Genomic DNA, 24,380 nt, shown 5'->3' with positions numbered 1-24,380 from the left:
TGCATTTGTGAGGTCAGGCACTGATGTTGGATGAGGAGACCTGGCTCACAGTCTCCGCTCTAATTCATCCCAAAGGTGTTCTATTGGGTTGAGGTCGGGACTCTGTACAGGCCAGTCAAGTTCCTCCACCCCAAACTCATTCATCCATATCTTCATGGAGCTTGCTTGTAGTGTGGGTGTTGTTTTTCTGGGGTTGGGATTGGCCCCTTAGTTCCAGTGAAAGGAACTCTTTAGGCGTCACCATACCAAGATATTTTGGACAATTTCATGCTCCCAACATTGTGGGAACAGTTTGGGGATGGCCCCTTCCTGTTCCAACATGACTGCGCACCAGTGCACAAAGCAAGGTCCATAAAGACATGGATGAGCGAGTTTGGGGTGGAGGAACTTGACTGGCCTGCACAGAGTCCTGACCTCAACCCGATAAAACACCTTTAGGATGAATTATTTTGGAGACTGCGAGCCAGGCTTTCCTGTCCTCCATCAGTGCCTGACCTCAGAAATGCTCTTCTGGAAGAAGTATTATTATTATTATACAAAATTTATATAGCACCAACAGTTTATGCATCACTTTACAATGTAGAGGGGGGACAGCACAATTACAGTACAGTTCAATACAGAAGGGACAGGAGGGCCCTGCTCATAGAGCTTACATTCTAAAGGGAAGGGGTGGCGGTGCTACAAAAGTTAATAGATGCGGGGGAATAATTTGATGGAGGCAAATGGTCAAATATGCCCATAGACACACTCCTAAACCTTGTGGACAGCCTTCCCACTGTGCCTTACAACCCGCCATATACAGAAGGATGTTGGCTGTCTCTGGCCCTGGAGGTTCTCATTGGACTGAGGGAGGCCTGGGACCTTGCTACACATAGACACCCTCCTAAACCTTGTGGGCAGCCTTCCCTGAAGAGTTGAAGCTGTTATAGCTGCAAAGGGTGGGCCAACTCAATATTGAACCCTACGGACTAAGACTGGGATGCCATTAAAGTTCATGTGCATGTAAAGGCAAGCGTCCCAATACTTATGGGAATACAGTATAGTGGATCTTTATATATAAACTATATGCATTTGTTATATGACCTTGACCCCATCTCCTAATTACCTGGGGGGGGGGGGGGTGGAGACATCGCTGCTGGTTGTGCATATATGTGCATTGAGGGTGTCTGTTAGTCATTCCCTACCCTGGCTCTGATGAAGGGGGTTTATCATGACCCTATGAACTCGCCCTTGTAGCCAGTTTTCAATCCATGTACTCACCCTATGGTCCATGCCAATGGACCTTATTTTGTACAGTAAACGTTTATGGGGAACTGTGTCAAATGCTTTTGCAAAATCCAGATACACCACGTCTAGGGGCCTTTCTTTATCTAGATGGAAACTCACCTCCTCATAGAAGGTTAGTGGGTTGGTTTGGCAAGAATGATTCTTCATGAATCCACGATGATTACTGCTAATGATACCGTTCTCATTACTAAAATCTTGCATATAGTCCCTTATCATCCCCTCCAAGAGCTTGCATACTATTGATGTTAGGCTAACTGGTCTGTAATTCCCAGGGATGTATTTTGAGCCCTTTTTAAACATTGGTGCTACATTGGCTTTTCTCCAATCAGCTGGTACCTTTCCAGTTAGTAGACTGTCAGTGAAAATTAGGAACAATGGTCTGGCAATTACTTGACTGAGTTCCCTAAGTACCCTCGGGTGCAAGCCATCTGGTCCTGGTGATTTATTAATGTTACGTTTCTCAAGTCTAATTTTAATTCTGTCCTCTGTTAACCATGGAGGTGCTTCCTGTGATGTGTCATGAGGATAAACACTGCAGTTTTGGTTACTGAAGCCCCCCCGATTCCCTCTGAGAAGAAGAATAACTTCAATACCTTCGCCATCTCCCCATCCTTTGTAACCAGATATCCTTTCTCATTCTTTATGGGGCCAATATGGTCTGTCCTCCCTTTTATACTGTTTACATACTTAAAGAATTTATTGGGATTTTTTTTTGCTCTCCTCCACTATGTGTTTTTCATGTTCTATCTTAGCCGTCCTTATTGCACCCTTACATTTCTTGTCTGAATGCTAATGATGATCCCTCAACCTTGTATTTTTTGAAGGCCTTGTCCTTTTCTTTTATATGCAATTTTACATTGTAGTTAAGCCATCCAAGTCTTTTGTTCACTCTTTTAAACGTATTACCCAATGGGATGCATTGGCTAATGCCCTTATTTAATATTCTCTTAAAGCAAACCCATCTCTCCTCCGTGTTCTTTGTTCCTAAGATTTTATCCCAATTTATACCTTCTGGCAAGGTTTGTAGTTTAGGGAAGTTGGCTCTTTTGAAATTTTTGTGTCTTTGTATTCCCCTTATGTTTCCTATTTGTGTGATTTATACTGAAGCCAATAGACCCATGATCGCCGTTTACTAAATTGTCCCATATTTCCACATCTGTAATCAGATCTGTATGGTTGGTAATCAGTAAGTCCAGTAACAATTTATTTCTAGTTGGTGTGTCTACCATCTGACCCATAAATTTGTCCTGCAAGACATTTAGGAACTTAATAGATGAATGGGTGGATGAATGGGTGGTTCTCTCCGCCCAGTCTATGTCTGGATAGTTAAAATCCTCCATTATGATAACACTTCCCATCCTTGCTGCTAATCCAAATTGTGATAGGAGATCTGTCTCCCCGTCCTCCCTCAGGTTAGGGGCCTATAGAATATTCCTAGTATTATTTCCCCCTCAGTTTCATCCCTTTAAACCTCTACCTATAAGGATTCCACCTCCTTCCTAGCTCCCTTATGCCGCGTACACACGGGCGGACTGTATGGCGTACTTAGTCCGTCGAAACACATTTCAGCGGACAATCCGCTCGTGTGTGGGCTTCAGCTGACTTTTTCAGCGTGCAGTCCGGCGTACTAAGTATTTCGGTTTTTTCGAAATTCTGTCCGTCGTACTTTGGTTTCAGCGGACAGTACGGTCGTCAGTATGCTAGTTCGACGGACTAAGAATGGCGCATGCCCAGAAAGGATTTACACGGCGGAAGGGTGCTTTGCTGTGTCTTGGACTTCCTATTTCTAGTCCCGTCGTACGTGCTGTACACGTCATCGCGCAAGCTTTCGACGGACTGTTTGTGCATCCGTGTGTGGTCAAGTCCATTCAGTGGAAAGTACGAAGGACTGTCCGTCGATTTTGTATGACGAACTAAGTATGCCATACAGTCCGCTCGTGTGTATGAGGCATTAGTGATGTCATCTCTCACATTCACTTGTACATTATTCTTGATATGTAGGTATACCCCTCCCCCTTTTTTACCTTCTCTATCCCTGCAATAAAAGATATACCCTTGAATGGTTGCCAGCCAATCAGGAGAGCTGTTGAACCAGTTCTTTGAAATTCACACAAAATCCAAATCCTCCACTCACAACAGTATCTCTAGTTCACCCATGCTGTCCGCCCGGCTCCTGGCATTGGTGAACATGCCACGTAGTTCAGACCAGTCGCATATTATCCTCTTATTGGGTGTTCCGAGATTGCAACTAAGACTTGTTACTATACTTACCTTGGGTTTATGTGCTTTAGTCAACCTACCACTAATGCCCCCAATACTACCCTCTGGAATATGTTCTATGCTGACTATCTCTACCTCTGGGCCCTCCTCCCTGTCACCTAGTTTAAAAATCCCTCTAACTTTTTGGCCATCTTTACTCTCAGCTGATCTGCACCCTCCTCATTTAGGTGCAGTCCATCCCTTCTATAGTACTGGTGACCGACTGAGAAGTGGGTCCAGTTCTCTAGGAACCCAAACCCCTCCTTACTACACCAGCTCCTCAGCCACTTGTTTACTTCCCTAAACTCCATCTGCCTTTCTGGTGTGGTCAAGTCCCTAAAATTGTTCTTTAGGACACTCCATCTGCCTCTGCCTTTGTCGTTGGTGCCAACATGCACCATGACAACTGAGTCTTCCTCAGCCGCTCCCAGTATTCTGTCCACCAGATCCGTGATATGCCGAACCCAAGCGCCCGGTAGACAGAATACAGTTCGGCACTTCAGGTCTTTGTTACAGATTGGCCTCTCTGTCCTAAGAAACAATGTGCTTACAATTTGCACAGCAGTTTTCAACCAGACAATACACTAATACTCAACCAGACAACACACGGGTACTCAACAAGACAATACACGGGTACCCAACAAGACAATACCCCGGGTACTCAACAAGACAATACATGGGTACTCAACCAGACAATACACAGGTACTCAACAAGACAATACACGTGTACTCAACAAGACAATACATGGGTACTCAACCAGACAATACACGGGTACTCAACAAGACAATACATGTGTACTCAACAAGATAATACACGGGTACTCAACCAGACAATACACGGGTACGCAACAAGACAACACACGTGTACTCAACAAGATAATGCACGGGTACTCAACCAGACAATACACGTGTACTCAACAAGACAATACACTGGTAATCAACCAGACAATACGCGGGTACTCAACCAGACAATACACTGGTAATCAACCAGACAATACATGGGTACTCAACAAGACAATACACTGGTACTCAACAAGATAATACACTGGTACTCAAGACAATATACAGGTACTCAACACAATATACAGGTACTCAACAAGACAATACACGTGCACTCGCAGTCTGGCCAATTAGAGAGTAAAATAGAAAGAATATGGGGGATTATACCGTGTCCAAATTACCTAACAACTAGCTTCCTGACACTAATACTCAACAAGGCAATACACGGGTACTCAACAAGACAATAAACGGGTACTCAACCAGACAATACACGGGTACTCAACAAGACAATACACGGGTATTCAACCAGACAATACACTAATACTCAACAAGACAATACACGGGTACTCAACAAGACAATACACGGGTACTCAACAATACAATACACTGGTACTCAACAAGACAATACACTGGTACTCAACAAGACAATACGCAGGTATTCAAGACAATATACAGGTACTCAACAAGACAATACACAGATACTCGCAGACCCGCGTGCACTCACAGTCTGGCCAGAGAGTAAAATAGAAAGAATATGGGGGATGATACCCTGTCCAAATGACCTAACAACTAGCTTCCTGACACTAATACTCAACAAGACAATACACAGGTACTCAACAAGACAATACACGGGTACCCAACAAGACAATACCCCGGGTACTCAACAAGACAATACATGGGTACTCAACCAGACAATACACGGGTACTCAACAAGACAATACACGTGTACTCAACAAGACAATACATGGGTACTCAACCAGACAATACACGGGTACTCAACAAGACAATACACGGGTACTCAACAGTACAATACACGTGTACTCAACAAGATAATACACGGGTACTCAACCAGACAATACACGGGTACGCAACAAGACAACACATGTGTACTCAACAAGATAATACACGGGTACTCAACCAGACAATACACGTGTACTCAACAAGACAATACACTGGTAATCAACCAGACAATACACGGGTACTCAACCAGACAATACACTGGTAATCAACCAGACAATACATGGGTACTCAACAAGACAATACACGTGTACTCAACAAGACAATACACTAATACTCAACCAGACAATACACAGGTACTCAAGACAATACACAGGTACTCAACCAGACAATACACGGGTACTCAACAAGACAATACACTGGTACTCAACAAGACAATACACTGGTACTCAAGACAATATACAGGTACTCAACACAATATACAGGTACTCAACAAGACAATACGCAGGTATTCAAGACAATATACAGGTACTCAACAAGACAATACACAGGTACTCGCAGACCCACGTGCACTCGCAGTCTGGCCAGAGAGTAAAATAGAAAGAATATGGGGGATTATACCCTATCCAAATGACCTAACAACTAGCTTCCTGACACTAATACTCAACAAGACAATACACGGGTACTCAACAAGACAATACATGGGTACTCAACCAGACAATACATGGGTACTCAACCAGACAATACATGGGTACTCAACCAGACAATACATGGGTACTCAACCAGTACTCAACAAACAATACATTAATACTCAACCAGTAATCAACAAGACAATACACTAATACTCAACCAGACAATACATGGGTGCTCAACAAGACAATACACTAATACTCAACCAGACAATACATGGGTACTCAACCAGACAATACACTAATACTCAACCAGACAATACACGGGTACTCAACAAGACAATACATGGGTACTCAACAAGATAATACACGGGTACTTAACTAGACAATACACGGGTATTCAACCAGACAATACACGGGTATGCAACAAGACAATACACTGGTACTCACAGATACACAGATATGGTTTATAGGGTATATGTCTGGATACAGCATTAATATATATTTTTAAGAAAATATGCATAAAAAATAAATGAGGAAATGGAATTTCTTGGTACCCCCAGAGACTTCATAATACAACCAAACTGACAATATTTAAAATAAAATGTATTTTATTGCAAATGCATCAATAAAAACAAATAGCCTGCAAGCCTAGTATGAGCCCCCCCCCCCCCCCTTTGGACTCTGCTCCCACATAGAAATTCAGTACGTACTGTATAGTATCAACTGCTATACAAAATATCAAAATAGAGACTGCTATAACATCAGACTGTCAGGTTTCGTGGGGGACAGTCCCACCCCCAATGTATCTCTACATTTTTCACAGCATTCAGCCGCTTCACCGGGAGATATGAAGGCTCATGCCGGGTATACACGATCGGACTTTCCAATGGGAAATGTTGGATGCGAGCTTGTTGGCGGCAAGTCCAACCATGTTTACGTTCCACTGGACATTTGTTGGCGGACTTTCTGCCAACAAATGTTGACTAGCAGGTTCTTAGATTTTCCTCCAACAAATGTTTGTTGTCAGACTTTCCGATCGTGTGTACACAAGTCCGTCCGCGTAAAAGTTCACGCATGAATCAAGGACAAGCCGGAAGCGATCGGTCTTGTAAAATTAGTGTTCGTAGTGGAGATATCATGTACGTCACTACGTTCGTAATTGTTGGCCAACATTTGGTACAAGGGATGGTCTTAGACTGTGGACATGGTACAAGGGATGGTCTTAGACTGTGGACATGATACAGGGGATGGTCTTAGACTGTGGACATGGTACAAGGGATGGTCTTAGACTGTGGACATGGTACAGGGAATGGTCTTAGACTGTGGATATGGTACAGGGGATAGTCTTAGACCAGTGATGGTAAACCTTGGCACCCCAGATGTTTTGGAACTACATTTCCCATGATGCTCAACCACACTGCAGAGTGCATGAGCATGATGGGAAATGTAGTTCCAAAACATAAGGGGTGCCAAGGTTCGCCATCACTGTCTTAGACTGTAGATATGGTACAAGGGATGGTCTTAGACTGTGGACATGATACAGGGGATGGTCTTAGACTGTGGACATGGTACAGGGGATGGTCTTAGACTGTGGACATGGTACAGGGGATGGTCTTAGACTGTGGACATGGTACAAGGGATGGTCTTAGACTGTGGACATGGTACAGGGAATGGTCTTAGACTGTGGATATGGTACAGGGGATAGTCTTAGACCAGTGATGGTAAACCTTGGCACCCCAGATGTTTTGGAACTACATTTCCCATGATGCTCAACCACACTGCAGGATGCCTGAGCATGATGGGAAATGTAGTTCCAAAACATAAGGGGTGCCAAGGTTCGCCATCACTGTCTTAGACTGTAGATATGGTACAAGGGATGGTCTTAGACTGTGGACATGGTACAAGGAATGGTCTTAGACTGTGGACATGGTACAGGGGATGGTCTTAGACTGTGGACATGGTACAAGGAATGGTCTTAGACTGTGGACATGGTACAGGGGATAGTCTTAGACTGTGGACATGGTACAGGGGATGGTCTTAGACTGTGGACATGGTACCAGGAATGGTCTTAGACTGTGGACATGGTACAAGGGATGGTCTTAGACTGTGGACATGGTACAGGGGATGGTCTTCTGCCCCATACATACACTCGGACTTTCCAACAAAAAATGTGCGATTGGAGCTTGTTGTCAGAAATTCCGACCATGTAGTAGGCTCCATTGGACTTTTTCCATCGGAATTTCCGACACACAGAATTTGAGATCTGGATCTCAAATTTTCCGACAACAAAATCCGCTCACGTAAATTCCGATCATGTGTACACAATTCCGACGCACAAAGTGCCACGGAATCAAGCAGAAGAGCAGCACTGGCTATTGAACCTCATTTTTCGTGACTCGTCGTACGTGTTGTACGTCACCGTGCTCTTGACGTTCAGAATTTCTGACCAACTTTGTGTGACCGTGTGTACGCAAGACAAATTTGAGCCAACATCCGTTGGAAAAAAAACATGGATTTTGTTGTTGGACTGTCTGACCGTGTGTATGCGGAGCCAACACCCTTCGAACAAAAATCCATGGTTTTGTTGTCGGAAAGTCCGATCATGTGTACGGGGCAATACAATGCCTAGAAATGTACAAAAAAAACAACACTGTAATACAAAATATATCACAGAAAGGGATGCAAACAATAATCATCTGGCCCCATAAACATGATCAGGAAAGGGCCGAGAGGTGGCTATTAACCAAAGTGCCGTTCCCTCCCACCGGTGGTCATGGTAGACCATAAAAGACCATAAAAGACTAAAAACTACAAACTAAAAATAGATACAGTACAGTATAGTCACTAATATATCTACACAACATTCATTTAGGTATGAGAGGTTAGTAAAAAAATGAACTCACCAAAGAGAAGGTTTTCCAAGTTTGATAGGTGAACCCTTAGTGGCAGGGGACATTGTTACATAGTAGGTGAGGTCGAAAAAAGACACAAGTCCATCAAGTCCAACCTATGTCTTGTACAGCCAAAGATAATACAACTCAAATTTGCAAAGACAAATTAGGTCAGCCAGGTTTTGTATTTGTATAGTTTTTTGTATGTGAATGTTGGAAACATATTCAAGGCCACAAGATAGAGATCTTTAAAAAAAAATAATAATAGGCAGCGATACGGAGCTCCGGTGCACTGGTCAAGCTCCATTATAATAGATGTTCCCGTAATATTGAGGTTGGGTCAATATTGTCCAAACTGATAATCCACCAATACCAATGGTACTGTATAGTAGTGAGACATCCAATAATCACTGCTAATATACACTTTATTATCAAAAGTATTGGGACACCTGCCTTTACACGCACATGAACTTTAATGGCACCCCAGCCTAAGTCCGTAGGGTTGAATATTGAGTTGGCTCACCCTATAACAGCTTCAGCTCTTCTGGGAAGGCTGTCCGCAAGGTTTAGGAGTGTGACTATGGGAATGTTTGACCATTCTTCAAGAAGCCCATTTGTGAGCTCAGGCACTGATGTAGAAGAGAAGGTCTGGCTCGCAGTCTTGCAGAATGGCATTAAAGTTCATGTGCTTGTAAAGGCAGGCGTCCCAATACTTTTGGTAATAAAGCATATCAGTATCTATATCTATACAAGCTAACTATTATACTCAAACCCCCTCCAAGAACAGCAAGACACCAAGTCCATTGAAAAATTAAGTTTCTTTTTTTGGTGGGGTTTTGGTTTGCTGTGATTTCTATTTTTGTGGTTTTGCCTGTATCGTGTCAATGTTTTTTTTTTTTTATATATATATAAAATAATAAAAAGGATCTGATTTAAAGAAATGTTAAGTATAAAGTTTTAGGGCTGCCCATAACGTGTTGCAAAGCAAAATGGCCACCAGTCACCCACCAGTCAATGTGTCCTGCCAGGTATGGGTTCGCCAACTACCTCCAGCAGTTGCAACCAGGACTACTCCTTATTGCTGTCCATTATTATTATTTATTTATTTATTTTTAGCAGATCTCCATCTTGTGGCCTTGAATATGTTTCTATCATTCACATACAGAAAACTACTGACCTGGTTGATCTCATCTGTATTTGGGAATATGAGTTTAATTATCTCTGGCTGTACAATGTCCCTGCCACTAAGGGTCGACCTATAAACCTTGGAGATTCTTCTCCGCTTTTTTGTTGCTAACCACTCTCATACTTCAATTAATGTAGTGTAGGTTTATGTAGATTTTTTAGTGACTATACTTTATCTATTTTTGGTTTGTAGTTTTTTATGGTCTGTCTTTAACTCTCCCATGACCTTTGGTGGGAAGGCACAGCCCTTTAGTTGAAGTCCCTAGCTGGGCCTTACCGCCTCTCAGCCCGGGGTAAATTTCCCGATCCTATTTATGGGGAAAGGTGATTATTTATTGCATTTCTTGTATATTTCTGTGATATCTTTTGTATTCATTTTTTTCTCTCTCAATTTTTAGACATTGTAAGCCATATCTCCTGATGAAGCAGCTGAGCGTTGTGAAACATGTCGAGATACATGGATTGTGGAATGGTTCCCCCCACGCACCTGGCAGTCTGAAGCTATAACAGTCTCTTTTTCTATGTTTTTTCCACCAGTTGATACTATGCGCACTGAATTTTTATATGGGAACAGAGTCCAAGGATGGGAGCCAGTATTAGGCTTGAAAGAATGGAAGTCTACATATTTCTCTTGTTTTAGTATATTCTATATTCCTGCATTACGAAGCAAGATAAGAGATGAGCAGATGGAGATTGGAGGTATTTTTGAGGTTCAGTGGCACGGTTCAGGGTATCTCCTTCTCACAGATGTACTTGTACTTTAAGGCACAATGTCTGTCATCCCAACCTTTTTCATTGCTAAACTGAACACAGTCTTGTCCTCCTGTATGATCCTTCGTGGATGAATTATTGGGCTGACCCTTCCCCCAGAACCTGCAGGAAACAAGAGCAATTAGTGACCGGGGGTGAAGCGGATACTGAACAGGGTAGCAGCACCTGAGTCTTAGAAGATATTTGAGCCGAAATAAAAAATAATGCTCAAAGTGAAAGAACCACTGACATTAACAATCTGTATAAAACCCTCTGAAAATGAGTTTTTGACATTTAAAAAACATCCAATCACCATTAGTAACCTGCACGGTGGGACTACCAATCCCAAATAAAGAAATAGCACTTTCCACTAGACATGTGCAGAGTAAAACATTTCGTTTCGGAATTTCGTTTTCGTCCGAAAAATGAATTTATTTAGTTACTCCCGAAATTCGTTTTTATTTATTTCGTTCAAAAATTGCATTCGTCCGAAAATCCTCATGAATTACGGTCGAATCTGTCTTTGAAGGCTTATGGTGTCCGTCAAATGTATAAAGAAGATTCGACAGCGCTAGTATATAGCATACTTCGTGTGAACTTTAGAACCCTATTAAAGTCTATGGGACTTTAATGGAACGTTCAAAATCTAAAGTGCTAATTGTAAACGCTAATATGCAAGTTACTGTCCTAAAAAGTGTTAGGGGACCCGGGTCCTGCCCCAGGGGACATGGATCAATGCAAAAAAAAGTTTTAAAAACTGACGTTTTTTCAGGAGCAGTGATTTTAATATTGCTTAAAGTGAAACAATAAAAGTGTAATATTCCTTTAAATTTCGTACCTGGGGGGTGTCTATAGTATGCCTGTGAAGGGGCGCATGTTTCTGGTGCTTAGAACTGTCCCTGCACAAAGTGTCATTTATGCAGGAAAAAAAGTCCTTTGAAATCACTCGCAGCTATAATGAATTGTCGGCTCCGTAACACAGAGAACACTAATTGAAGGTCATTGATAAAATAAATAAATAAATAAATAAAAGAGCATGGGGGTCCCCCAAATTCAATTACCAGGCCCTTCAGGTCTGGTATGGGTATTAAGGGGAACCCCGCGTCACATTTAAAAAAAAATTGACGTGGGGGTCCCCCTAAAAATCCATACCAGACCCTTTATCCGAGCACGCAACCTGGCAGGCCGCAGGAAAAGAGGGGGGGACGAGAGAGCGCCCCCCCTCCTGAACCCTACCAGGCCACATGCCCTCAACATTGGGAGGATGCTTTGGGGGTCTGTGACCCCTCAAAGCACCTTGTCCCCATGTTGATGAGGACAAGGGTCTCATCCTCACAACCCTGGCCGGTGGTTGTGAGGGTCTGCGGGCGGGGGGGTTATCAGAATCTGGAAGCCCCTTTTAACAACCAGATCCCTCCCCCCCCTGTTCAAAATGGTAAGGGGGTACAAAAGTACCCCTTCCATTTCACAAAGAAAGTGTAAAAAATAGTTAAATAAGACAAATACACTTTTGAAAAATTCCTTTATTAAAAATAAAAAAAAATAAAAAAAAAGATTCCAGCGGTGGTAATCCACTCTTGCTATCCAGCGACGGATGATCATCTGTCCGGGGGTCCAGCGATGACTGATCTGAATCAGCGCAGCGAATCCATCCATCTTCTGTCTCCACGGAGGAGACACTGCGGGGATTCTGGCGGCCTGATGTTTGTTATATGCGGAGGGCGGGGCCACCCATCACCTGACCCCGCCCCCCTCTGACGCAAGGGGAAACCCGGGCTTCCCCGAGCAGTATGGGTGACCCCGCCCCCCGCCCCCCTCTGATGTAACGGAAACCGGCCTGTGTTACATCAGAGGGTGCGGGGTCACCCATACATCATGGGGAACCCCGGGTTTCCCCTTGCGTCAGGTGAGGGGTGGCCCCGCCCTCTGCATATAACAAACGTCAGGCCGCCGGAATCCCCACAGTGTCTCCTCCGTGGAGACAGAAGATGGATGGATTTGCTGCGCTGATTCAGATCAGCCATCGCTGGACCCCGGAGAGGTGATCGTCCATCGCTGGATAGCAAGAGTGGATTACCACCTCTGGAATCTTTTTTTTATTTATTTTTTATTTTTAATAAAGGAATTTTTCAAAAGTGTGTTTGTCTTATTTAACTATTTTTTACACTTTCTTTGTGAAATGGTAGGGGTACTTTTGTACCCCCTTACCATTTCAAACAGAGGGGGGCCAGGATCTGGGGGTCCCCTTGTTAAAGGGGGCTTCCAGATTCTGATAAGCCCCCCGCCCGCAGACCCTCACAACCACCGGCCAGGGTTGTGAGGATGAGGCCCTTCTCCACATCAACATGGGGACAAGGTGCTTTGAGGGGTCACAGACCCCCAAAGCATCCTCCCAATGTTGAGGGCATATGGCCTGGTAGGGTTCAGGAGGGGGGGCGCTCTCTCATCCCCCCCCTCTTTTCCTGTGGCCTGCCAGGTTGTGTGCTTGGATAAAGGGTCTGGTATGGATTTTTAGGGGGACCCCCACGTCAATTTTTTTAAAATTGACGTGGGCCTGGTAATTGAATTTGGGGGACCTCCACGCTTATTTATTTATTTATTTATTTATTTTATCAATGACTTTCAATTAGTGTTCTCTATATTACGGAGCCGACAATTCATAATAGCTGCGAGTGATTTCAAAGGACTTTTTTTCCTGCATAAATGACACTTTGTGCAGGGACAGTTCTAAGCACCAGAAACATGCGCCCCTTCACAGGCATACTATAGACACCCCCCAGGTACGAAATTTAAAGGAATATTACACTTTTATTGTTTCACTTTAAGCAATATTAAAATCACTGCTCCTGAAAAAACGGCCATTTTTAAAACTTTTTTTTTGCATTGATCCATGTCCCCTGGGGCAGGACCCGGGTCTCCAAACACTTTTTAGGACAGTAACTTGCAGAATCTTTTCTCTCTGTCAAATATTTATTCTCTGTCGATTATTTTCTCTATATAATCTTGGACTAACAGAGGTAAGGTTAGGCACATTCGACCACAGGTTCTATAGACACAGATTGTTATTGTCAGAGTCATGTCAAATCTCCTATTCTATATCGAACTGTTGTAACAACTAAAACGAAAATAAAGCATTTATTTATGTCAGATCTTTCATTTTTCGGATTCTGTGCTTTCGTTATCGTTTGTCAAAACGAAAATAGCTGAAATTCGGACGAAAATGCATTCGGACGAAAACGAATGCACATGTCTACTTTCAATGTAAATATGTCAGTAGAAGAGTAGGACCAGCATAGGTGCTTTCTCAGGGCTGGCTACTTCTTGAGAAAGGACTGATATTGGTTTAAATTGTCTCTGTATAATGGAGTAAACTGTGCTTTATTCTGCTGCTCACATCTATACATTAAAAGAGCAATTTTATATTTCTAAATTTTTGTAACTCCTAACAAAAATGTTGAGTAAATGTTATCCTAAAATGGACTGTCCAAGACTATGAGCATGCTACAAGAAAGGATCAGAGACTTTGAAAATGCTATAGTGGATGATCAAAGACTGTGGACATGGTACTGGGGATAGTCTTAGACTGTGGACATGGTACAGGGGATGGTCTTAGCCCACGTACACACGGCCGGAGATTTTGCCAACCAAATCCGTCGGATTTTGCCCGTCGGATTTTGTCCGATGGATTGAGTCCAAAACTGTTGCATGCACACGGTCGGGCCAAGTTGGCGAAAAATCCGATCTTTCAGAACGTGATGACGTAATTTCGTTCTGATGGGACTACGTTCAGGCTAGTAGCCAATAGCTTTGATGTAGGAATTTGATCTGAGCATGCGTGGCACTTGGTCCGATCAAAATGCTCTACACATGATCGGATTAGGTCCGTCCGGCCCAGTTGGTCGGGAAATCTTTCCAACATGTTGGAAAATTGGGTCGGACGGAGATTCGGACGGAATCAGTCCGATGCATACCACACACAGTCCAATTATCTGATGACACGGTCCGATAAGACTCATTCCGACAGATTCTCCGACCGTGTGTACAAGGGCTTAGACTGTGGACATGGTACAAGGGATGGTCTTAGACCGTGGACAAGGTACAGGGGATGGTCTTAGACTGTGGACAAGGTACAGGGGATGGTCTTAGACTGTGGACAAGGCACAGGGGATGGTCTTAGACTGTGGACATGGTACAGGGGATGGTCTTAGACTGTGGACATGGTACAGGGGATGGTCTTAGACTGTGGACATGGCACAGGGGATGGTCTTAGACCGTGGACAAGGTACAGGGGATGGTCTTAGTCTGTGATATGGTACAGGGGATGGTCTTATGCCCCATACACACGGTCGGACTTTCCAACAGAAATCGGAGCTTGTCATTGGAAATGCCAACTGTGTGTAGGCTCATCTGACTTTTTCCATCGGAATTTCCGACACACAAAATTTGAGATCTGGATCTCAAATTTTCCAACAACAAAATCTGTTAGCGTAAATTCTGATCGTGTGTACACAATTCCGACGCATAAAGTGCCACACATGCTGGCAATCAAGCAGAAGAGCCCCACTGGCTATTGAACTTCATTTTTCTTGGCTCGTCCTATGTGTTGTACATCACGCGTTCTTGGTGGTCGGAATTTCCAACCAACTTTGTGTGACCGTGTGTATGCAAGACAAGTTTGAGCCAACATCCGTCGGAAAAAAACATGAATTTTGTTGTTGGACTGTCCGATCGTGTGTATGCGGGATTAGACTGTGGACATGATACAGGGGATGGTCTAATGCGCCGTATAGACGATCGGACACTCCGACAACAAAATCCATCGGATTTTTTCTGACGGATGTTGGCTCAAACTTGTCTCGTATACACACGGTCGCACAAAGTTGTTGGAAATTCCGATCATCAAGAATGCGGTGACGTACAACAAGTACAACTGGATTATAAAGAGGAAGTTTAATAGCCAGTAGCCAATAGCTTCCGTCTTGTAATTTATTCTGAGCATGCGTGGCACTTTGTGCGTCGGATTTGTCTACACATGATCGGAATTTACGCAATTGGATTTTGTTGTCGGAAAATTTTAGATCCAGCTCTTAAACTTTGTGTGTCGGGAATTCTGATGGAAAAAGTCAGAGGGAGCCCACACACGATCTGAATTTCCGACAACAAGCTCTGATCGCACATTTTCCGCCGGAAAGTCAGACCGTGTGTACAGGGCATTAGACTGTGGACATGGTACAGGGGATGGTCTTAGACTGTGGACATGGTACAAGGAATGGTCTTAGACTGTAGACAAGGTACAGGGGATGGTCTTAGACTGTAGACAAGGTACAGGGGATGGTCTTAGACTGTGGACATGGTACAAGGGATGGTCTTAGACTGTGGACATGGTACAGGGGATGGTCTTAGACTGTCCCTGCACAAAGTGTCATTTATGCAGGAAAAAAAGTCCTTTGAAATCACTCGCAGCTATTATGAATTGTCGGCTCCGTAATATAGAGAACACTAATTGAAAGTCATTGATAAAATAAATAAATAAATAAATAAATAAATAAATAAGCGTGGAGGTCCCCCAAATTCAATTACCAGGCCCACGTAAATTTTAAAAAAATTGACGTGGGCCTGGTAATTGAATTTGGGGGACCTCCACGCTTATTTATTTATTTATTTATTTATTTATTTATTTTATCAATGACTTTCAATTAGTGTTCTCTATATTACGGAGCCGTAATATAGAGAACTTTGTGCAGGGACAGTTCTAAGCACCAGAAACATGCGCCCCTTCACAGGCATACTATAGACACCCCCCAGGTACGAAATTTAAAGGAATATTACACTTTTATTGTTTCACTTTAAGCAATATTAAAATCACTGCTCCTGAAAAAACGGCCATTTTTAAAACTTTTTTTTTGCATTGATCCATGTCCCCTGGGGCAGGACCCGGGTCTCCAAACACTTTTTAGGACAGTAACTTGCAGAATCTTTTCTCTCTGTCAAATATTTATTCTCTGTCGAATATTTTCTCTATATAATCTTGGACTAACAGAGGTAAGGTTAGGCACATTCGACCACAGGTTCTATAGACACAGATTGTTATTGTCAGAGTCATGTCAAATCTCCTATTCTATATCGAACTGTTGTAACAACTAAAACGAAAATAAAGCATTTATTTATGTCAGATCTTTCATTTTTCGGATTCTGTGCTTTCGTTATCGTTTGTCAAAACGAAAATAGCTGAAATTCGGACGAAAATGCATTCGGACGAAAACGAATGCACATGTCTACTTTCAATGTAAATATGTCAGTAGAAGAGTAGGACCAGCATAGGTGCTTTCTCAGGGCTGGCTACTTCTTGAGAAAGGACTGATATTGGTTTAAATTGTCTCTGTATAATGGAGTAAACTGTGCTTTATTCTGCTGCTCACATCTATACATTAAAAGAGCAATTTTATATTTCTAAATTTTTGTAACTCCTAACAAAAATGTTGAGTAAATGTTATCCTAAAATGGACTGTCCAAGACTATGAGCATGCTACAAGAAAGGATCAGAGACTTTGAAAATGCTATAGTGGATGATCAAAGACTGTGGACATGGTACTGGGGATAGTCTTAGACTGTGGACATGGTACAGGGGATGGTCTTAGCCCACGTACACACGGCCGGAGATTTTGCCAACCAAATCCGTCGGATTTTGCCCGTCGGATTTTGTCCGATGGATTGAGTCCAAAACTGTTGCATGCACACGGTCGGGCCAAGTTGGCGAAAAATCCGATCTTTCAGAACGTGATGACGTAATTTCGTTACGATGGGACTACATTCAGGCTGGTAGCCAATAGCTTTGATGTAGGAATTTGATCTGAGCATGCGTGGCACTTGGTCCGATCAAAATGCTCTACACATGATCGGATTAGGTCCGTCCGGCCCAGTTGGTCGGGAAATCTTTGGATTTTGTTGTCGGAAAATTTTAGATCCAGCTCTTAAACTTTGTGTGTCGGGAATTCTGATGGAAAAAGTCAGAGGGAGCCCACACACGATCTGAATTTCCGACAACAAGCTCTGATCGCACATTTTCCGCCGGAAAGTCAGACCGTGTGTACAGGGCATTAGACTGTGGACATGGTACAGGGGATGGTCTTAGACTGTGGACATGGTACAAGGAATGGTCTTAGACTGTAGACAAGGTACAGGGGATGGTCTTAGACTGTAGACAAGGTACAGGGGATGGTCTTAGACTGTGGACATGGTACAAGGGATGGTCTTAGACTGTGGACATGGTACAAGGGATGGTCTTAGACTGTGGACATGGTACAGGGGATGGTCTTAGACTGTAGACAAGGTACAGGGGATGGTCTTAGACTGTGGACAAGGTACAGGGGATGGTCTTAGACTGTGGACATTAGACATGTGCCGTTCATTTTGTTCCAAATTAATATTCAGACAAATGTTTTGTTATTTGGAATATTCGAATATATCCGAATCCCGAAATTATAATATAAACAAATTTTACCAAATTCTCCAAATAACGTAACGAAATTAGTTTGAATTTCAGCAATTCGGACTAAAATTCGAATCTAATTTTACATTGAACTCTAATCGAATTCTAGCTACACATATTGATGGAATCAAAGACTGTGTGTGTTATTAGAGTACCATTTTGAAATGATGATGTTTTAAGCCAAAGGTTATTTAAAGAGTCATTTGATGAAGATTTTTGTTTTGTTTGTTCACTTTGCTGCATTCAAATCAAAAACAATAGAACATTTTTGTTTCGAAAATGTATCAATTAGAATGTTTTGAATCAAAAACAAATCTGTAAATTCAAAGAAATTAGAAAATTCTGAATAAGAATTTGGAATATGAATTGCATGAATCAACCAAATTTTACTAATCAAAATAACTAGATTAACAAATCAAAACTAAACAAAACACATTTTTTTCATCATGCGCATGTCTAATGATAATGGTACAGGGGATGGTCTTAGCCCTTGTACACACGGTCGGAGATTCCGACAACCAAATCCGTTGGATTTTATCCGTCTGATTTTGTCCGTCGGATCGTGTCCGAAACTGTTGCATACACACGGTCGGACAAAGTTGTTGAAAAATCCGATCTTTCAGAACGTGATGACGTAATTTCGTTACAATTGGACTACGTTCAGGCTAGTAGCCAATAGCTTTGATGTAGGAATTTGATCTGAGCATGCGTGGCACTTTGTCCGATCGGAATTCTCTACACATGATCGGAGTATGTCCTATCAGACTAGTTTGTCAGAAAATATTTCCAGCAAGTTGGAAAATTTGGTCCGACGGAAACAGTCCGATGCATACCACACGCAGTCGGATTATCTGACAACACGGTCCGATAGGACACATTCCGAAGGATTCTCCGACCGTGTGTACAAGGGCTTAGACTGTGCACATGGTACAGGGGATGGTCTTGGACTCTGGACATGGTACAGCAGATGGGTAGAGACTGTGGACATTCTACAGAGGATGATCCGAAACTATGGACATGGTACAGCAGATGGCCAATGACTGTGGACATGGTACAGCAGATGGCCAATGATTGTGGAAATGGTACAGGGGATGATCAGACTGTGAAAATCGTACAGGGAATGGTCTTAGCCCTTGTACACACGGTCGGAGATTCCGACAACCAAATCCGTCAGATTTTGTCCGTCGGATTTTGTCCGAAACTGCATACACACGGTCGGACAAAGTTGTCGAACAATCCGACGTGATGACGTTATTTTGTTACGACGGGACTATGTTCAGGTTAGTAGCCAATAGCTTTGGTGTAGGAATTTGATCTGAGCTTGCGTGGCACTTTGTCCGATCGGAATTCTCTACACATGATCGGAGTATGTCCTATCGGAGCATTTTGTTGGAAAATTTTACCGACATGTTGGAAAACTTGGTCCGTCGGATATTCCGACGGAAACAGTCCGATGTAGACCACACACAGTCGCAATATCCGACAAAATGGTCCGATCGGACACATTCCGCCGGAATCTCCGACCCTGTGTACAAGGGCTTACACTGGGGAAATGGTACAGGGGATGGTCAGACTGTGAACATGGTACAGGAGAAAGTTTTAGACTGTGGCCATGGTACAGGAGATGGGTAGAGACTGAGGACATTCTACAGAAGATGATCAGAAACTGTAGACATGGTACAGGAGAACGTTTTAGACTGTGGACATGGTACGGATGATGGGTAGAGACTGAAGACATTCTACAGAGGATGATCAGAAACTGTGGACATGGTACAGGAAATGGTCAGAGCATTTAGGAAGATGTTCTGTTATATAATTCAAAAGGACATTATTACGTTTAACAATCAAGGAAGCCATGATGGTCTCTGCCAACCTGAAACTCAGTAGACAGATGTTTGTGAACAAGAAAATTGATTAAATCTGGAAAGCCCGGGGTCTTCTGTTGCCTACTAGTCTGAGAAGGGGGGAGATCTTGGGTTGTATTGTTGGTGGTACTAATTAACTCACCTATTTTCTGCTAGTATTCTGTGCCTCCACTTAGGCTGGTTTAAGCCACTAGCTAATTAGCTCAAGTTAATTAACTTACTGTCAGCTGTTAGTTGCTAGTGAGGAAATAGTATACTGTTTGTAAATTGACAGAATGAAGGTACTTTTCTTTACATTTATAATTTTCTCATGGCACTCCATTTTTCTAATATAGTGTTTGTATTGGTTGTTCCTTAGTTTGACCCCTTTCACACTGATAGCGGGCCACATTGTCATTAAAGAGCTGCTAGTTTTAGCTGGGCTTTACCATCGTTTAAGCAGGGTTTTCCAGCCGCTAGTGGGGTGCTTTTAAGCCCCGCTAACAGCCACAGAAAGGGTTAAAAGCACCCGAAAAGCACCACTGCCGGAGTGCTTTGCAGGTGCTTCGGCAGCGCTGCCCATTTATTTCAATGGCAGGGTGGTTTAAGAGCGGCATATACACCGCCCCAAAGATGCTGCTTGTAGGTCTTTTTCTAACATCTTGCAAGCGCACCGCCCCAGTGTGAAAGCACTTAGGCTTTCTGACTGGGGCTGCAGGGGAGGCGCTATACAGATGCTATTTTTATACAATTTAATTTGCATATGATAATGTGAGTGTGGTATATAGTCTGTGTGCGTTTTTTCAATAAACAGTTCCGGTTCTCATACAAGCTGTTTGTGTGCTTGTCTTGTATGCTATGAGGCTATAATATCTGGTATCTACTGTATGTTCAGACTGGAGGAAGTGGGAACCCTACTTTATGTGAAAACATTAAAAGTGAAAAATTCCTTTAAATATAGTGCCTGGGGTGGTCCGCTTATTCTGGCTTCAAAGTAGTGCATCTGTAGCAAACAGCCCCCCACATCCGGCTGTCTGCCGGTCGGTCCACTTACCCCATCTAGGTGACGGGCATCAGGCAGTGGTGGGGATTGGGCAGTGGCGGACATCAAGGAGCGGCGAGGATCGGGGCATAAGTGGACATCAGGCTTCGGCAGGCATCAGGTAGCGCCTCCTGTGTCTACTTCTCCTCCCTCCTCTTCACTTCCACTGTGCATCTCCTCCGCTCCTCCTAGGCATCTAATAGGATCGCCTGTCATTTCAACCAATTGGGTGATGGGTATCAGACCCGCTTCCCGATTGGCGAGGAGGTGGATCAGTGTTGGAACAGCGAATATTCATTCTGTTTTGTAACACCTGTGTGGGCTCTTAGTGCAATGCTCTGCGCCACGAGCCCACCCTATTTTGAAGCCTATTAGAGCCTCTGGTTCTAATCAGGTGCTAAAAAAAAAAATACCTCAGCCGATGTATTTCAGGCGCTCAGTGTCATGAAAAGGGCCAGATGCATAAATGGACAGGCTGCCACTGCTGTGGACATGGTATAGGAGAAGATCTTAGACTGTGGACATGGTATAGGGGATGGACTTAGACTGTGGACATGGCACAGTAGTCAATCAGAGACTGCGGACATGGCACAGTAGTCAATCAGAGACTGTGGACATGGCACAGTAGTCAATCAGAGACTGTGGACATGGCACAGTAGTCAATCAGAGACTGTGGACATGGCACAGTAGTCAATCAGAGACTGTGGACATGGCACAGTAGTCAATCAGAGACTGTGGACATGGCACAGTAGTCAATCAGAGACTGTGGACATGGCACAGTAGTCAATCAGAGACTGTGGACATGGCACAGTAGTCAATCAGAGACTGTGGACATGGTACAGGAGCTAGGTAGAGACTGTGGAAATGCTACAGTGGATGGTCATTCTACAGGAGAAGGTATAAACTGGGGACATGGTACAGGAGTCGTCAGAGACTGTGGATATGGTACAGGAGATGTGTAGTGACTGTGGAAATGCTATATTGAATAGTCAGAGACTGCGGGCATTCTACAGGGGATGACCAGAGACTTTGAATTTACTAAAGGAGATGTTCAAAGACTGTGGAGTTTCTACAGAAGGTGGCCAACGACTGTGGACCTACTACATGAGATGGTCAGAGACTGTGGACATGATACAGAAGATGGTCGCAAACTGTGGGCATTATACAGAAGATGATCAGAAACTGAAGACTGTGGAAATGGTACAGGAGACTGAACAAGCTAGAGGTATGGTTGAAGACAAAGCATATAGTAATACTCCCATTCATTCTACTGGTTGCTGAGCTGCAGAATACTAAAGAGCCACAGGTTTGGCATCAGGGGTGTAGCTGGTGCACAGGAGAATTTTTGAATAAAGCACATTTTATATTTCAGTTACATATACTTTTTTGTATGGAAGGAATATAATATTTTGGGGATTCAAGTCTTACTTTGGAGTCATCTCATAAGAAGTTCCATCAGACCATTCCCAGGTTCCACTGACCCTTCTGAGACCAATCCACCAGTACTGATTTTCTGAAAAACCTCGCAGGAAATTCTTTAAAGAGACAGACAAAAGAGAATTTTAAAATGTGAACATTTTCCAACGCTCTTCTAGTTTATCTGCACCAGAGGAGCTTAAAATCGATTGTCCCCTCCCCCACAGTCACACATTATTATTATACATTTATATTGCTCTAACATACACCGCAGTGCTGTACAGAGAACAATGAGACAGTCACATCAGTCTCTGTACCAGAGGAGCTTACACTCTAATTTCCCCCCACAGTCACACACTATTATTATTATACATTTATATAGCTCAGACATATACCGCAGTGCTGTACAGAGAACACTTACACCCCTTTCACACCAGGGCGTTTTGCAGGCGCTATAGCATTAGAAATAGCGCCTGCAATCCACCCTAAAGAAGCTGCACCATTGTGTGTAGTGTGAAAGCCCCGAGGGCTTTCAAACTACAGCGGTGCGCTGGCAGGACGTCAGAAAAAAGTCATGCCAACAGCTTCTTTGGAGCTAAAATCAATGGGGCAGCGCTGTAATACCGCCGGCAAAACGCCGCTATTGCGGCTTATTGCCGGCAGTTTTAACCCTTTCGCGGCTGCTAGCGGGGGTAAAAGCGCCCCGCTAGCGGCCGAAATGCGCCCCAAATCCGCCGCAAGTCCGGCAGGAAAATGCTGCTAAAAATAGCGGCATTTTACCTCTGACGCAATGGGCGGTGTGGTGTGAAAGGGGTCTTAGCCAGTCAAATCAGTCTCTGCACCAGAGAGGTCTTGTGTGCTGCAGCTCTCCCTCTCTGAAACGCAGGTGGCCAGGTGAGTTACCTGTCCCCAGTGAGGATAGGAGATTCTGGGGATGATCCGGGTGATGGTCCCCCTGAGGGATCTGATCTTGCGATCCCAAGCTTCATCTTCACCTGAAGACCTCAGTTATGGCCCTAAAAAAGGAGAATCTACCCCCACCTTCAGAGAGTGGGTTACTGACCATTTGGTTCCCTATTGCAAAGGAGGAGGAATAGCTGATGAGCCTGAAAGCTGAGTGCAGGAAAAAAAGTTTCACATGATAAAGCATGGAGCAAGAAGCGAAGGAGCCGAAAACCAGCGCTTACTGTTTTGGAGGACGCTACCAAGAAACAGCAGAACCCGGTGAAATCATTAAAATAGAGTGGAGCTTTCAAGGAAAAGTTCCAGAATGAGGAACTATTCCAGAGAATGAGGGATGACACCAGTCGAATAAAAGCTTTGGTGGTGGCAGTACTGGTGAAGAGTGAAGAAGGGGGTCCTGGATGCTGCCCCTGTTATCCCAGCCACCTCAGGATCTATCTTACCAGAGGAAATGGCGGTCTCTGATTCCCCCCCCCCCCCCCCCCCGCAAGCTGGAGGAACAGCACAGAAGGTGGAAAATGGATGGGGGGCTGCTGAACTTTATTCAGGAAATGTAGTTTCCCTCGAGTGGAAGAACTTTTCAATGTTCAACGGATTCTGCTGATGAGGATTATAGCGAGGACTCTGTACCTGGTAAAGGGAAAAGTGACTTTTACCAAGCCATGCATGGTTAAAAACAGACAGTATGGACACCAGCATGCAGGGAAAAGTTTTGGAGGGAAAACCTCCTGTGTCTGCACAGGGCTCCGCAGGAAGATGGCTGCTGTCTGGGCCGATTCTGGCAGGGTGCGCAGGGTGCACTGCACCGCGGCGCTGCAAGCTGCTGCAGAAGAGGGGAGCCGAAGCTATGGCACTCACTTAACTTAGCAGCGTCCTGTTCACACT

General features: G+C 43.7%; 1 protein-coding gene across 1 annotated transcript in view; it reads right to left on the bottom strand.

Annotated features, from left to right (window-relative positions):
* Window positions 1-9,947: 9,947 nt before the first annotated feature.
* LOC143962515 (uncharacterized) overlaps window positions 9,948-24,380 on the bottom strand; it is a 189,382-nt gene continuing 174,949 nt past the window's right edge. Inside the window, exons 9-10 of the mRNA XM_077471790.1 lie at window positions 22,545-22,651; window positions 9,948-10,864 (exon numbers count right to left, since the gene is read on the bottom strand). Coding sequence (XP_077327916.1) covers window positions 10,717-10,864; window positions 22,545-22,651 — 255 coding nt within the window. The 3' untranslated portion in view covers window positions 9,948-10,716. The remainder of the gene's footprint in view (window positions 10,865-22,544; window positions 22,652-24,380) is intronic.

The sequence above is a fragment of the Lithobates pipiens genome, unplaced genomic scaffold (genome assembly GCF_037356315.1).
Source record: "Lithobates pipiens isolate NorthernLeopardFrog02 unplaced genomic scaffold, aLitPip1_a1.2 Scaffold_8, whole genome shotgun sequence".
NCBI classification, from domain to species: Eukaryota; Metazoa; Chordata; class Amphibia; order Anura; family Ranidae; genus Lithobates; species Lithobates pipiens.
The sequence above is the reverse complement of the archived record's forward strand: the minus strand, read 5'-3'. Positions and strand labels throughout refer to the sequence as shown.